Raw genomic sequence first — 14,946 nt, forward strand, 5'->3', positions numbered from 1 at the left:
TGTGTGGCTCAAGGTTGACTCAGCCTTCCATCCTTCCAAGGTCAGTAAAACGAGGACCCAGATTGTTGGGGGACAAGAGGCTGACTCTGTAAACCGCTTAGAGAGGGCTGTAAAGCACTGTGAAGCGGTATATAAGTCTACAGTAAGTGCTATTCTGGCCGTTCTATTTAACTCCCAGAATTCCCTAGCCAACATGGTCCCTGCTAAGAATTTTGGAAGTTAAAGTCCACTCGTCTCAAACAAGAGTTTCTCAAGCTTGGCAACTTTTAAGATAGCTGGCTGGGGAATTCTGGGAGTTGAGATCCACCCATCTTAAAGTTGGCACGGCTGAGAAACAGCGATCTGGAGGATACCCAGGCATCTCCACAAGAATTAAAAGTCTGGCGTCCTCGACAGGAAAAAGAAGGCAGTAATTCAGAATGTTCTTACTGCGTAGGATGACTTGCTGGTAATTTCCAGAAGTTTCTGCTTGGCCCTCCTTTCAGAGTCACGAGCTTCTTGCAAATCCTGCTTGAGTTGATCAGCCTCCTTTGCCCTGCAGGCAGTCGAGAAAAGAAGAATCCAGAGTCAGACCCAGACCAGCACTTACCCTCCCCAACATGCTTCGTCTCTCCGAAGATTAAGCCATGTCACGTCCTATCAATATCATAACGCAAAACCAGTGAAGGGGAGGATTGTTATCTCTCTGGTAGCCGATTCTTAAAAAGTAAAGTTGGAAAACTCTGAGAAAAGACGCTGCAGGTAACAAACAAATCAAATCGGTTTTGGGGAGCAGAACTTTCACTACTCTAAAAGAGGGTGAGTAACTCCTTCCCTGAAGTTAAAGGGATCCAACATTCCTACGTAAGAAATCAAGAGAGGTTAAATCAAGCAGGTCCAAGCTCCCCGAGGTACCACCTTCGTTCAGATTCCTCCGCCATTTTCAGCGCTAGCATCTCGGCCTCCAATATTTTCTGTTCCATCAATCGCTTCTCTTCCTCGGTCCGAATCGCTGTGGCCTTGATCCGTTGCATTTCCTGCTCTGCCTCGGCCGCCTTTTGGGCCAGCAGTTTGGCTTCCTCTTCGGTGATCTGAGCTTTCTCGGCCAGCAAGTCGGCCGTTTCTTCCGATCTCATCTGGGCGAGAAGGATGGAGAGTTAAGACACCCACGACGTCTGACACGTGAGCGGGAGTTTGGACAAACTCCCATAACTGTGGGACGGGAATGAATTCTAAACCTTTAAAATAGAGATAGTTCTTGACTTACAACAGTTCACTTAGTGACCGAAGTTACAACGGCACTGAAAAAAAAGGGACTTTTTTCACACTTATAATTATTAGGGAGTGACCCTAACATTTTGAGAGCATGTATTTTCTTAACAGGGATGTTATTATTTACTATTAATGTTAGTACTATTTTTATTATTATTATTTAATATATCGTAAAAAGTGATGGCTATTGCTGGTCTACGACCGTAATAAAGTTTATTATTATTATTATCACACTTATGACCGGTGCAGCATGATCAAAATTTGGATGCTTGGCAACAGACTCGTACTTGTGACGGTTGCCTCAAACAAGCCATGCACATCCTTCACTAATTATCCTGGATGAAACATCCCTTCCGCAGGAAGATTTTGTGTTCTTCCTAGGTAGGCTGGACCTGTAGGAGCATCTGAAGGACCTACCAGAGCTTCATTCGCCATCGTAGCCTCCTCTTTCAACTGCAAAAGTCTCCTCTCCAACTCATCCCTTGTGCGTTCGGCCTCTTCTCTCATCTGTTTCTCTCGGGCTAAACGCTGGCGCTCCATCTAGAAAAAAGAGAGCGATGGGGGGGAAAGAAGAATTAAAAATAGCAAATAAATGCAGATCAGATTCAATTTACTACGCCTATGGAAATCATACAGTTCAGATATTTGTCTGGCACAATTGGTTCTAATGGCAAAGAATGTTTGTATCTAAGGGTTGAATGGTGAGGTTCTTGGTGCTCTCCAAGCTTGGTGGTTTTCCATTTCTTTACCAAACTAAGCAACTTCATCATAGCACTGATGGCGTTACCTAGTTTGGTAATGAAACATCCGCAAGCAAATAATCAAGCTCAGAGATCACCAAGGAGCCCAGTTCTATTTCTGTAATCCAGATTTAGAAGGTAAATTTTAATAGTTTCACTAAGGAGTTCCGTTAATGAATTTTTGATATAAGGCATGACATTTTCTGCCTGAATGAAGTAAGAATACCTTAAACCTTTCACAAATTTTGCTTATGTTCCAACTTTTCCTTCAACTTTCCAGAGATGCTATCAACTTCTTCCTAGTTAAAATAGAGACTTGGATATTCTATCAGCCAGTTCTGAAAATAAACAGTCCTTTAATAAGTTCGTAAATAGACACTGGATAAGGCACCATCTCGTTCATGAAAGACAAAGAAACGTAAGGTGCCAATGGGCTAGAAAAGGGCGTTTCGACTCGGCAACTTTCCTTGCTTCCACACCAGAAGCTTTTCTCCGTAACCACAGCAACTTCTCCTGTTATTTTTTCTTAAAAAGTTAAAATTGCAGGACGTCCAATGCTGAAGGTTTCACAAGATGGTGAGCTGCCTTTTTCTAAATCACCCAAGAAGACTTATATTCTAGGCTGCTAAGAATGAAAAGAAAAATGCAAGGAGGATTTCAGAGGTCCTTCTTTCTTTGCAACGAGGCACAAACAGGTGGAGAGATGCCAGGGGCCTGCAAAGGAGCCAGTCCCAGCCCCGTTGCCAAATTCATTTGTTCCCAAAGCTTTTGTTCTTCTTCCTATCAACAGAAACAGGCTTCCTTCTTCTGAAAACCATTTGCCAAGTTCTTGGCAATAGTTTGCTCCTCGCGAAGCCCACCTTGAGTTCAAGGAAGGTTTGAAAGCATCTTAGGAGCTTGTCTTGAGTCTCTTTCCCAGCCTGCCAACTTGACTCAAGGTGAACAATTCTCCTTCCTGCAATGTTATCCTGGAACATGTACATATTTGCCTTCATTTGTAATTTCTCCTTCCAGACAAAGCTCAAGAGATGCCTGTGGAAGGGCTCGATTGTCCACAGCAGGAGCCAAAGAGGATCTCAACCTCCAACTCAGCCCTCCTGGAGGGACCTAGAAGGATGCCAGATGCCTGCTGAGCTAAGCCCTAAACCCAGATGGCTTAGGATCCTCACCCTAAGGAAACCCAGTGCTTTAATCGAAGACACCTGTAACGTTTGGGGGCCTCTCTAAGACCCAAGACAATCAGCTGCTGCTTCTCAGGCTCGCTAACAGCTTACCCAAAAGGGGCAATCAATATTCTGCGTAGCACCACACAGATTAGCTGTGTGGGCTTCAGCAAGGAGGAAAGCATGGTAAGCATGATTCATACAATCCAATTTGCAGAGATGCACTCCCTGGCTCCCTGCTGCAGACTGCTCTGTGCTGCATCTGCCAGATGGGATAAAGGAGGCCAAGCCCCGCATTAGCATGCAGGCAGCATGCAGCCGCACATCGCTGCACCGTTCGTTATCGCTTCATTAGGAAAGAGGAGTGCACAACTCCTCCTGCTAGGGTCCCATTTTCCCAGTAACCGATTCCCTGCCTCTGCCACCCACCCACCCACCCTCTCCCAAATCTGGAGAAGAGTAACAGAAAGAGGAGAGGTATTTAGAAAGTGCTCCATAGCACCTGCTTGTGCGTACGTGCGTACAATCAACATCTTCACACCAAAAACAGATGGAAGGGATGTGCGAGCAAAGAGCAGGAAAGAGGGAAACGAGAGTTGGGGCAGAAAACGTCTCCTTCTCCATTTGGGGTACACTTGAGTATGAAAAGCAAGGGTGCACAAGCACCCCCAAATCCAAGCGTTTGCCCAGTTTTTCACGGTGACCTGTTTTGTTTCTTCAATGATCGGTACTTTTTCAAGGAAAAACAAAGTAAAGTCCACTTGCCTTTTGAAAGAACACCTTTGGGACAACCATGATCTAGATGACTGGGAATCTCCATAGGCATTCCATCACATCATGTGTGGACTTCAACTCCCAGGATTCCTCACTGACCATGTGTCAGGCCCAAATCAAGGAAGACCCATGGGGATTCTTCCGAGCCAAATTCTTTGTTACGAATGAAGGCGAATATAGGTGTCCCAGGATAATGTTGCAAGATCCAACCTGAATCGGTCACTGGGGTTCGGTCTTCCAAGCTTTTGGACTCATGCCAGACCCCGTCCTCAGGGAAATTCTCTCTAGCAGGGTGTGTCTCCTCACACACTCTGCTAGAGAGAAGTTGTTGAAAATCTGGCCAGCGAACCCAGGGAAAGGATCCCGCAAGGCAATTAAATCCCCAAAGCTAAAACTTGATTGGATACACCCTCTCAGAGCTGAAGAATCAAAACTGGCTCTGCTTTTGTGAATGCAGACCACCTTTGTTTGATCTGGTAAGATTCTCACCTGCTTCCTGGCTTTCTCCTCCCTGGCCTGGGCTTTCATTTGCTGGACTTCGAGGGAATCGGCCTTCCGCCTCCTCATGAACAAGTCGTGGTTGCCGATGCAGAGCTGAAGGATCTATGGCAGCCAATGAGAAAGGAAGCAAACTGGCTGAGTCCTTGTTAACACCATCACCCCATGTGTGAACAATGCCTTTTCTTAACCCATCCCCGGGAGCTGGGTGACAATGGGTCTGTCCCAAGACTCACAAGAGTAAACAGGTGAAGCCCAAGAACTCTTACGACCAGTCCCTTCACACTGCTAAAGACAACTGAATCAAACTTTAATTCAGTACTGCAAAACTGGATCAGAGGGAAATGCAGATTGCAACGTTCTGAGAACGGACTGTTCCAGGGAATGATGGAATACTGGTTTCTGTCCCAGGCTGTGTCCATCTGCCCACTCGGAGAGGGTCTAAATGCTCTCCAGAAATAAATGTGGGCTATTTTTGTCTTCCCTGCAACGTCCCATTACCAGAAGGGTGTGACTTTGAATCCCCGATGGCTAGATAAGCGATGGGGTCAGTCTCACTTTAGGAAGCTCTGCAGAGGAGAGACTAAAAATGAGACTTTTCCAGATAGATACAGGTGGTCCTCGACTTACGACCGCAACCGAGCCCAACATTTCTGTCTCTAAGCAAGACAATTAAGTGAATTTTGCCCCATTTTACGACCTTTCTGGCCACAGTTGTTAAGTAAATCACTGCAGTTGTTAAGTGAGCAACACAGTTGTTAAGTCAATCGGGCTTCCCCATTGACATTGCTTGTCAGAAGGCCGCAAAAGGGGATCATGTGACCCCAGGACACGGCAACCGTCATAAATACGAGTCAGTTGCCGAGCGTCTGAACTCTGATCACGTGACCATTGGGGATGCTGCAACCTGTGAAAAATGGTCGTGTGTCATTTTTTTACAGGGCCGTTGTTAACTCTGAACCGTCACTAAACGAACAAGTTGTAAGTCGAGGACTTTGGGATTTTATTTTATTTTTATTTTATTGCATAGAATTGGTGTGTGCTCAATGCTCAGGTCCTTTTTTCCCACTGGGAGGGAGGAACCATCAATTCTTGGAGATTTTTCTCAACGTGCAGATATATTTAAAGAAGACTTTCCAGACCTTCCCCCCCCCCCCGCCCCCAGATCTAATCCTGGATTCTTTTTCCTGAATTGTTAGTTTCTCCCTTTTCAAGCTAAATTTAGAATTCGCTCAAGTGAGGAGCACCAGTGAATTCCCCAAGCCGGTTTCTGCTGGCAAGAGAGGCAGGAGGATGGATTTAAGATGATGTTCCGATTAAACCTTGCAGCTCCTGCTACTGTGATGCAAACTGCACAGACCCCCCCCCCCAAAAAAAGAGGGTAAAACTAGCCATCTCTCCTGAGATGGGGCAAAGCCTCCTCAATCCATCAACAGGCCAGGCGCTGCCAAAACTTCAGCTAAAACAGGCACAGGCTTCAAAGAAAAGTTCACCAGTGGGACTCTGACCACGCTAACTAGATGCAGCCAGGAGCCAAGAGCGGCTATTAGGAATCTTTCATCCAAAAGGCATGTTGTTTTCCCAGCGCTCCAAAGAGGCCAATTTCGGAAAGGATTCTCAAACAAAGCCCTGCTGCTTGAACCAACAGTGAATTATTCCTCGTCAAGTTGGCATTGTGCTCAAGATTTAGAGCCACTTACCAAAATCCAAACAGACCCCGTCCTGTCCTCTCTCCCAAATCCGCCAGAAAAATAATATGCCTTGCAAGAGAGGTGTGCAAAGCAGAGGCTGGCAAATCACGACACTTGCTCCTTGCTTATTAGGGTAATTGCCAGTGCCCTGTCATCCTGGCGGTTTATAGAAGAACCATGGAAAGCCAAGTAGGCAATGGGGGAACCTGACAGCTTTTTCCAGAAGCCAAGGGGAAAACAATATACGGGCGGGGTGGTTTGTTATGAACATACAGCACAGAATCAGAGAGCTGGAAGGGACCTCGGAGGTCTTCTAGTCCAGCCCCATGCTCAAGGCAGGAGACCTTATACCATTTCAGACAGGTGGCTGTCCAGTCAATTCTTAAAAACCTCCAGTGATGAAGCATCCACAACTTCTAGAGCAGGGGTCTTCAAACTTGGCCCTTTGATGACTTGTGGACGTCAACTCCCAGAATTCCTCAGCCAGGCACGCGTGCCTGGCTGAGGAATCCTGGGAGTTGATGTCCACAAGTCATCAAGGGGCCAAGTTTGAAGACCCCTGCCTTATACCATCCCAGTCAAATGATGAGTGTTGGGCACGGTTGGCTGAGGAATTCTGGGAGTTGAAGTCCACAAGTTGTCAAGTTTGGAGAGTCCTGAGCTAGAATATGAGAAAAAAAATAAATCTCATTTTGGGGGGCCTGTGTTGTTGAGTGTTGGCTGTGGCTTGTCAGATAGCTGCAAACCTCTGGAGGCTACCTTAGGTTTACCTGTTTGTATCTGCAGCGTGCAAGCATGTCCCGGTGAAAAAAAGGGAAAATGGGCACCTTTCTCTACTCAGGAGAAATTGCTCCCACGTAACGATGACACGGTACCTACCAGTTTATTCACCCGCAGCTTGGAGGAGTTGAATTTGAAAACGTCGATCTTTTTATCCAGAGGCTTTATTGTAAACTAGATGGGAAACAAAAGCAGCTTTGGGTACATTTCTTTTTCTTTCTCTCTTTTTCTCCTTCTCCTTCCCCCCCCCCCTCTCTCTCTCTCACACACACATACACACACACACACACACACACACACACACACACAAAACAAAACCCCTGTTCCACCTACAAAGGTTTTCTTGGGAGAAAAAGGAAATGCTCTAATTGTTGGCATTTAGAGAAAAGATCAGCATGGTTCATCTTACAGGGAAAAAAAAAGAAGTGATGTTCGCTTTGTCATTTAGCTGACAGTTGGAGAATGAAATGCTGTTTTTGATTCTGGCTCCCATGAGGGGAGAAACACCCCCCCCAACCCAAAATTAATCCCACATCTTGAATTTTCTGCCAACAATGGACAAAGAAAAGACATTTCAATTCCAGGCAACTGTTCAGCAATTCCTGTACTAGATTAAACACCTCCCCATGCGCCAAGGGCCCGTTCTTAAGGCTTCATCCCATCGTGTCAGATCTGTCTTGTGGTCACCTCATTGCAAGCCTTCATTGCCATGATCAAAGGCGACAGCAGCATCGCTTGAAAGACGGGCCTGTTAAGAGCTGAGGCAGAGATTTCCAGCTTTCTAGTGCTGCTGGGCTGGGGATTCTGACATTAAGAAGACCCAGGTCTCAATGGCTTCCTTTTAGTCTGTAGAATTATGCAAGCATGCTAAATGGGTATTATACAGGTTGTTAAGTGAAACACTCGATAAGTGAATTTTTACGACCTGTCTTGCTAGAGTTGTTAAGTGAATCCCAGCACTTGTTAATTGTTAAGTGGCTTCCCTATTGATGTGGGTTGTCAGAAGGTTGCAAAAGGGATCACATGACCCCGGGACACCGCAATAGTCGTAGGTATGAGTCAGTTGGCTTAGTAGCCCTGCGATTCACAGAATCTCTGCAGTGATTTTGCATAACAACCGTGGCAAAGAAGGTCATAAAATGGGGTGTGACTCCCTTTACAACCGCCTTGCTCAGGCGGTGGAAATTTTAGTCCAAACTGTGGTTGTTAATCCGAGGACTGCCTGTATTCCAGAGAGATGCAAGGATGTCTTTAAAAGAAACATCACCAATTCAGGGCTTAAGCATTCAGCAGCGTGAACGTTCCAAACTGGGACTTTTTTTTGCCAGCACTAGTTAGCATCTATCTCACAATCCTCTTCATCCTTTTCCCATTGCTAATGAAACAAGTGCTCTGCCTGTCTTAAAAAGGTCACCGATCCCCCACCAGTACACGAAGGCTGCTATTCATATTCCAAATTCGAAGCCTCTGGATTTTAAAGGCAGCACTCAGAAACTTCACTTTAAGTGCTGCTGGAGAGCCAGGACTCCAATTGTGCCGCTATACATAAACACAGTAGAAAGGGCAATTAGAAACCAGAGGAGAGAGCTGGGAAAGTGGGGTCAACTTAATTTAAGCACAGCCAGGAAACGTTCAATTCAAAATGGGAAGCCAGAGACTTATTTAAATACAGAGGGAGGAAGGAAAAAATTCAAAATCGATCCAAAATCGAGATGACCTCCGGAAGAGAGAGCTTCCGAACTTCCTTTATACGCTTTTAAGTTCCAGATTAATTTTTTGCACCCAGGACACCCTCCCTCCACGAAAGTGGGATTTCAGCCTAGCGTAACTACTGTGGAGATTTCTAAGAGATGAAATCCATGTACAGGTAGTCCTTAAGTTACAGCCATCCGTTTAGCAACCGTTCAGTTAGGACAGTGCTAAAAAAAGGGGGGGGGCTTTACGACCAGTCCCCGTGCTTATGACCATTGCAGCATCCCTGAGTCACGTTGACCAAAATTTGGGGGCTTGGCAGCTTGCAACCACAGTTGCAGCCTCTGTGGTTACGAGATCACTATTTGCAACCTTTCCAGCAGGTTTCTGATAATAAACAAAGTTATTGGAGGAAGCCAGATTCGCTTAACTGCACCCAAAAAATGGTCATAAAATCAGCCGTGAAGAGTGCACTCTTAATGACTCCACCACTCAGAAACTAGTCCTGATTGTGCTCTTAAATTGAGAAATACCTGTATTATTTGTTGTCTCAACGGCACCAACACAAGAGAAGGTTTCACATAAATTTTAACCAGGCAGGTGTTCAAAACCACGACCTAAACTATTGTTGCTTTCTACCGTGTTTATACAGCTCAGGCCTACCTCTTTGTCGCTGTAAGAGACATTGCGAATCTCATTCCAAGGAAAGGAGATTTTGGGGGTCAGCCTGTTTTCTGGATCATATATGTGGAGGCCCAACGCATCAACCCCCAGGAGCAGCTCTGTCCCCTTCTTGTTCTAAAAGGAAGGGGGGAAAAAGGGAGTGGGATGGGGAAGACTTCATTTCACTTGAAGCCGTGCAGCACATCAGGTACACGGATTGCACCTTAACTCTCTCCCACCTTGGCCCAGAGGTTCTGCTGCATTAACCTGGTTAAAAGGAGGAGGGGGAGGGGGAGGAGGGAGAGAGAGAGAGGAGCTTTCCAACTCCGTGTGTGGACCGCAGTGCCAGTGACTCATTTGTTCCCCTTCAGAAATCTCCTTCTGGCTTGCAGGTGAAGCTACAACGGAGAAGCCACGGAGCAGCACAGAACGCTTCTGAGCAAAGGGGACCAGGGTTCAGCTGCTGAGCCTGAATGCTCTGTTCCATTATAAACTACCCAAAGTAACTGCAAAGTAAATTCGCACGGTGTATTTCTAGACGTACTTACCCGGATGGCAAAGTAATTCACGCCGTACATCTCTAGATCCTGAGCTATTTTCAAGTACTCCATCTCTGCTTCATCCCTGCAAAGGGAGAGGGGTGTGAGAAGGAAGTTTTTAGGGTGGCAAACCTTTACCCAAAAAAGAAGAGAAAGCATCTGGCAGGCACCCAGGAACACAAATCAAACACGCTTCAGAGGTGCAGCAGATCCCATCATCTCTCCGAAGATGGAGACTTTTGTTTTCCAGCCAAGGTGACAAAGGTTTGCAGCAAAAGTTGAGGACTACCTGTATTTACTTGTCCCTTTTAAGTCACTCACCTGGCTCTTCCTCGGTGTTGGCCATACCAGGCTGTGATTCTTTCTTCCCACATTTCTGGAGTCATCTGGTAGAGATTTATCACCTAGGATAAAAAAGAACCTAAACTCAGCTCAACCTTGCCTGGCTATGAGTTTGTCTCAAGTGATCCGATATCACAATCCAAGTGTTTCTTAACCTTGGCAACTTTAAGGCACATGGATTTCAGCTCCCAGAATTCTGGGAGGTGAAGCCCACGTGCTTAAAGTTGCCAAGGCTGAGAAACACCGTCATAAATCAAAGCTGGATGAAGTTTGGAATTCAACCTTAAGAATCAGAACAGAGCTGGAAGGGGCCTTGGAGGTCTTCTAGTCCAACCCCTGCTCTATACTATTTCAGACAGGTGGCTGTCCAGACTCTTCTTAAAAAGCCTCCAGTGATGGGGCAGCCACAATTTCTGGAGGCAAGCCGTTCCACTGGTTAATTGTTCTCCACTGTTAGGAAGTTTCTCCTTGATTCCAGGTTGCTTCTCTCCTTGGTTAGTTTCCATCCATTGTTTCCTGTCTTGCCTTGCGGGGCTTTGGAAAATAAAGCATGTGGCTTTATTTATAAAATAAACAAATAAAGATGGGGGCATCGCTGTGTGAGCCACGTGCCTCAAACACGTGGCTCACTCAGCGATGTCCCCATCTTTCGGTTTGGTCACTAAGCTGCCCAATTGGAAAAGACGGTATCAGCCACATCATGCATTTTCCCCACCATGGCAGACCCCTTCCACTAGTCTCAGCTGAGCTGAGGGAGTGAGATCCATCGTGCTTACCCGTTTTGGAAGCAACTCCTCTTGGGCCAAGAAGCCGCGCTTGTGAACGCTGGGATCGTAGTCCCCATACTGCAAAGACAGAGGGGTTTCTGGGGTTAGAACGGTTGTGAGAATATGTGGACAGGTCCCCAAAAGAGCCCAGGTAGCTGCAGAATCCTTCTGGACCACTGGTGTCTTCTTTGTTAGGGAAGGTAAAGTCGTAGCCTATCAAAATATCCACAAATATCCCCGAACAGCAGAGAAAACTTGATTCTCCAGTCTCCTGCTGACATTATATTGTTCTCTCTGCGTTATGATAGCAGAAGTCCTTTTACCCTTGTATCCTTACAATACAGGAAGTCCTTGACTTACACTGGACCTCATAAAAAGGTACTTGGGACCCGGATCTGAATTATGACAGCAAGTTCCCCCTAAAGTCACATGGGCAACTGGCATAGCCCTTCCTGCAAACTCTGAACAGGACAGGTCAACGAGCTTCTTCCTCATCCTGCTACAAAATGGATGGTGCTCCGCCTTTCCACAATTAAGATTCTGTTTTAAAGAAGCTGGCCATTAAAAGGATCTTGTGCGCGGATTCATTTTTTAGCCAACGGACAAAAGCAGAGGGGCTCATGTTGCATTCGGCTCCTATCCAGCTAATTAAAACTGAAGAGGAAAGGAGGGGGGACTGCATTCAGTGGCTGTCTATTATGTAACTGATTCCACTTGGGGGGGGGGGGGGGAGAGAGAGAGAGCCAGACAGAGATAGCAAACCCCATCCTTTGAAATTCCTATTGAGCCTCCGCTGGTTCCAGCTCTGAAGCTTTCCTGGGATAACCCTTAAATCTTTGGAAGTAAATAAAACAGAAGTAGAGCAGTTCACATCAAAGCAATATTTATGGCGGGTCTGCAGAAGTGGAACACAAAAGAAAATGGCCCAGTAATGATCCGACTTCTTCTTTTCTTACGGAAAGGACAAGACTTGGGAAATTGATGGGACCTGCAGAAGAAAATGAACATCTAAGGCTTCACTAACACAAAGAGATAACCGTGGTTGGATTCAGAATGATGAAAAAGGTGGAAAGGAGGAGAAAAGAAAGGAATGGCTTCTCTGTTAAGTACAACCCTCCCTGCCTCCCTCCCCCCTTCGTATCCAGAGAGGCACAAGCTGTATTGTAGCACATTAGGTCTGAAAGAGGAGGTCCATCTACATATAATTACTCCTTCTGCAAGTTTGCTGGTTCCTAAAATCAATCTGCTGAGCTGGTTTGGTGTAGTGCTTAAAGGCTAGAAGCCAGGAGACGGTGAGTTCTAGTCTCATCTTAGGCATGAAAGCCACCTGGGTGACTTTGGGCCAATCACCAGGAGATGGTGAGTTCTAGTTCCACTTTAGGCATGACAGTTAACTGGCTGCAGTAATTCAGAATCTTCTTACTACCAGGATGTGGGATGACTTGCTGGTAATTTCCAAAAGTTTCTGCTTGTCTCTCTGCTCAGAGTCAGGGGCTTCTTGCAGATCAATTCTGGGAGTTGAAGTCTATGCATCTTCAAGTTGCTACGGTTGAGGAACACGGTTCTACTCTGTCTCAAAGGTGCTTTTCCCAAAAGGCAACTGGGCTTCCTTTCTTTTTCCTTGCAGACGTTTTGCTTCTCATCCGAGAAGCTTCATCCATTCTGACTGACTCACCACCATCCAGTCAGAACGGAAGAAGCTTCCGGGAGGAGAAGCGAAACGTCTTCAAGGAAAAACAAAGAGAGTCCAGTTGCCTTTTGGGAAAAGCACCTGTGAAGGCAACCACGTCCTGGATGATGGAGAATCTCCAGAGACACGGTTCCGCTCTCTTCTTCCAGAGTCAGGTCCAGCAGCCTACCTCTCCTGTCTAGCCTGACCACAGCGATGACTTAACATTGGCTTCTGTCTCGGTTCCAACAGGAAGCATTAAGAAATAAGCCCCCCCCCCCGGACCCTTTTACAGCTTCGGAGGGGAAGCCTCCATCCTTCCCTGTGGTGGGTTCTACTGAATGAACTTGACTGCTGTGTGAAGGACTTTCACTGAAGGCAAGACTCAGCTCGGGGGCAGGCGGAAGCCTTTCAGACAGACAGCCTGTCTGCCTGCCAAAAGCTCTTTTACCTAAATTGGGTTACAAAGTAGTACCGAATCATTATTCGTGAGAGTTCATGCAATCCATCATCAAAGACCGATACCCTTCAGATAGCCAGGGAAGCAATCACTTTGCATATTAAGCATTCAAGCCATGAGACACACACACACACACACACACACCACCGTTTGAATGGAACAGGACGGCCACCCCCAAGAAGTTAATACAAAGGAAGGGCGATATCTGGATTTTAGCTGTCTAAAACAAGCCGCAACGCCCTAAAGTCACCCGTGTACCAAAAGCCCAGATTATCGTGTGTATGCATAAGGTGGGACTAGAACTCCCAAACTCCTGGTGATTGGCCCAAAGTCACCCAGCCGGATCTCATGTCTAAGGCGGGATTAAAACTCACTGTTTCCTGGTGATCGGCCCAACGTCACCCAGCTGGCTTTCATGCTAAGGGAAGACTAGAACTCACCGTCTCCTGGTGACTGGCCTAAAGCCACCAAGCTTTTATGCCTAAGGCAGGACTAGAACTCACCATCTCTGGCTTTTCTAACCTGATGTCTTAACCATTAGCCCAAACAGGCTTTTGGTTAATGAAGATTAAAAGAGATTTTCCAAATGAATTGGGCTCCAGGTTCAAAAAGTTGGGACGAAGAGACAAAGCGGAACATAAATATTTCAAGAGATGCTGGGCTGAAAAAGCAGCTAACTTGCAAGGAGGAGAGAAAAAAAAACACCACGCAAAGCTTTTCAATTAAATCACTTTTTCAAGCACCAGGGAAACGGTTCTTCTCGAAAGAACACTGATTCATATTTATGTTTATACTTGTAGATTATCATTCTGTCACCCAGACATCTGCTTTTTCTTGTACCGACCAAAATTGTTTCCACTTGTATTTGAGATACCGTGGTGTGCGTTGGATTTTAGAAACAACAAATAAGGAATAGAAAGATTTTTGCCAGAACTGAGAAACTACCGAATCGAAGAGCCTGTAACGGGTTCACTTTTGAAGATGACTAAGAACGGGACTAGAACTCCCGGTCTCCCACATTCTAGCCTGACACCTTAAGCGCTCGAACCAAACTGGCCCTCATATTGATCGTTTTATTTTGTTAGTTACTGGTTTCTTGGAGCGAGTTGGGTGGCATACAAATTTAACAAATATTTAAATAAATGTCTACCCCTCCTTCTTGCAAGCAGCCCCGAGGGATGCAAACCAAATGCTGGACTAAGATGAGCCTTACCCTGGAACCAGTTCTCACGTCCTTTGTATGTTTTGTAAAAGAAGTGGCAAAAAGAAAAAAGGGAGGGAAGGGAGAAAGGTGCACTCAGAAATAATCACTTCGGAGTCCAACAGGTAGCAGCAACGAAAAGTCTGCCCCAGAAAGTGGCTTTTTGCCAATTAAAGTTGCTACACACACACACACACCCCGTCTCGCTCAAGGACATGATGTGCAGGGAGCAATAAAGCACAAGACAAATGCTCGTCCATGTGGATTAATAGCAGGTCACGCAATCAGGTGGGCGGGGGTGGCAATACAATATCCCTCTGTAAACCTTTATTAAGGGATTCATCCGTCCTCACTAGCCATTTCCACTCAACCCAACGCTGTGATTTTTAAGAGCAAAACCAGAGGTGCATTAGCCAGCCTGCGTAAACAGCAAAAAAAAAAAAAAAGGACACCGCTCATTAACAATGATCATTTATCAATATTTATGTCTCCACTGACAAGCGGCCTGGCCTGGTGTTTGTTCCACGGATGGAGGAGGAGATAAATGGAGGGGAAAGAGGAAGCCCTTCTGAAAATGAACAAGAACAGCTGTAAGAAAGAGGCTGCCCAGAAATTCACCACCTCTAACTTGGAAAGGACCACCCAAACCATCAAGATGTAGACCACTCTCAAGGGGGGGGGGGAAATACGACACCACCTGTATCCTGGTGGTGATA

The 14,946-nt window shown here is 46.1% G+C and overlaps 1 protein-coding gene across 5 annotated transcripts in view; it reads right to left on the reverse strand.

Annotated features, from left to right (window-relative positions):
• NF2 (neurofibromin 2) overlaps positions 1-14,946 on the reverse strand; it is a 48,776-nt gene that overhangs the window by 16,109 nt on the left and 17,721 nt on the right. For all 5 annotated transcript variants that reach the window (XM_039332529.1, XM_039332528.1, XM_039332530.1 and 2 more), the window contains 9 exons: positions 10,910-10,978; positions 10,113-10,195; positions 9,801-9,876; positions 9,253-9,387; positions 6,997-7,071; positions 4,418-4,531; positions 1,669-1,791; positions 898-1,115; positions 430-535 (listed from right to left, as the gene is read on the reverse strand). In XM_039332529.1, the coding sequence (XP_039188463.1) occupies positions 430-535; positions 898-1,115; positions 1,669-1,791; positions 4,418-4,531; positions 6,997-7,071; positions 9,253-9,387; positions 9,801-9,876; positions 10,113-10,195; positions 10,910-10,978 (999 nt within the window). The remainder of the gene's footprint in view (positions 1-429; positions 536-897; positions 1,116-1,668; positions 1,792-4,417; positions 4,532-6,996; positions 7,072-9,252; positions 9,388-9,800; positions 9,877-10,112; positions 10,196-10,909; positions 10,979-14,946) is intronic.

This window comes from Crotalus tigris, unplaced genomic scaffold, assembly GCF_016545835.1.
Source record: "Crotalus tigris isolate CLP2741 ecotype Arizona unplaced genomic scaffold, ASM1654583v1 scf7180000024461.5605484, whole genome shotgun sequence".
In the NCBI taxonomy this organism is placed as follows: domain Eukaryota; kingdom Metazoa; phylum Chordata; class Lepidosauria; order Squamata; family Viperidae; genus Crotalus; species Crotalus tigris.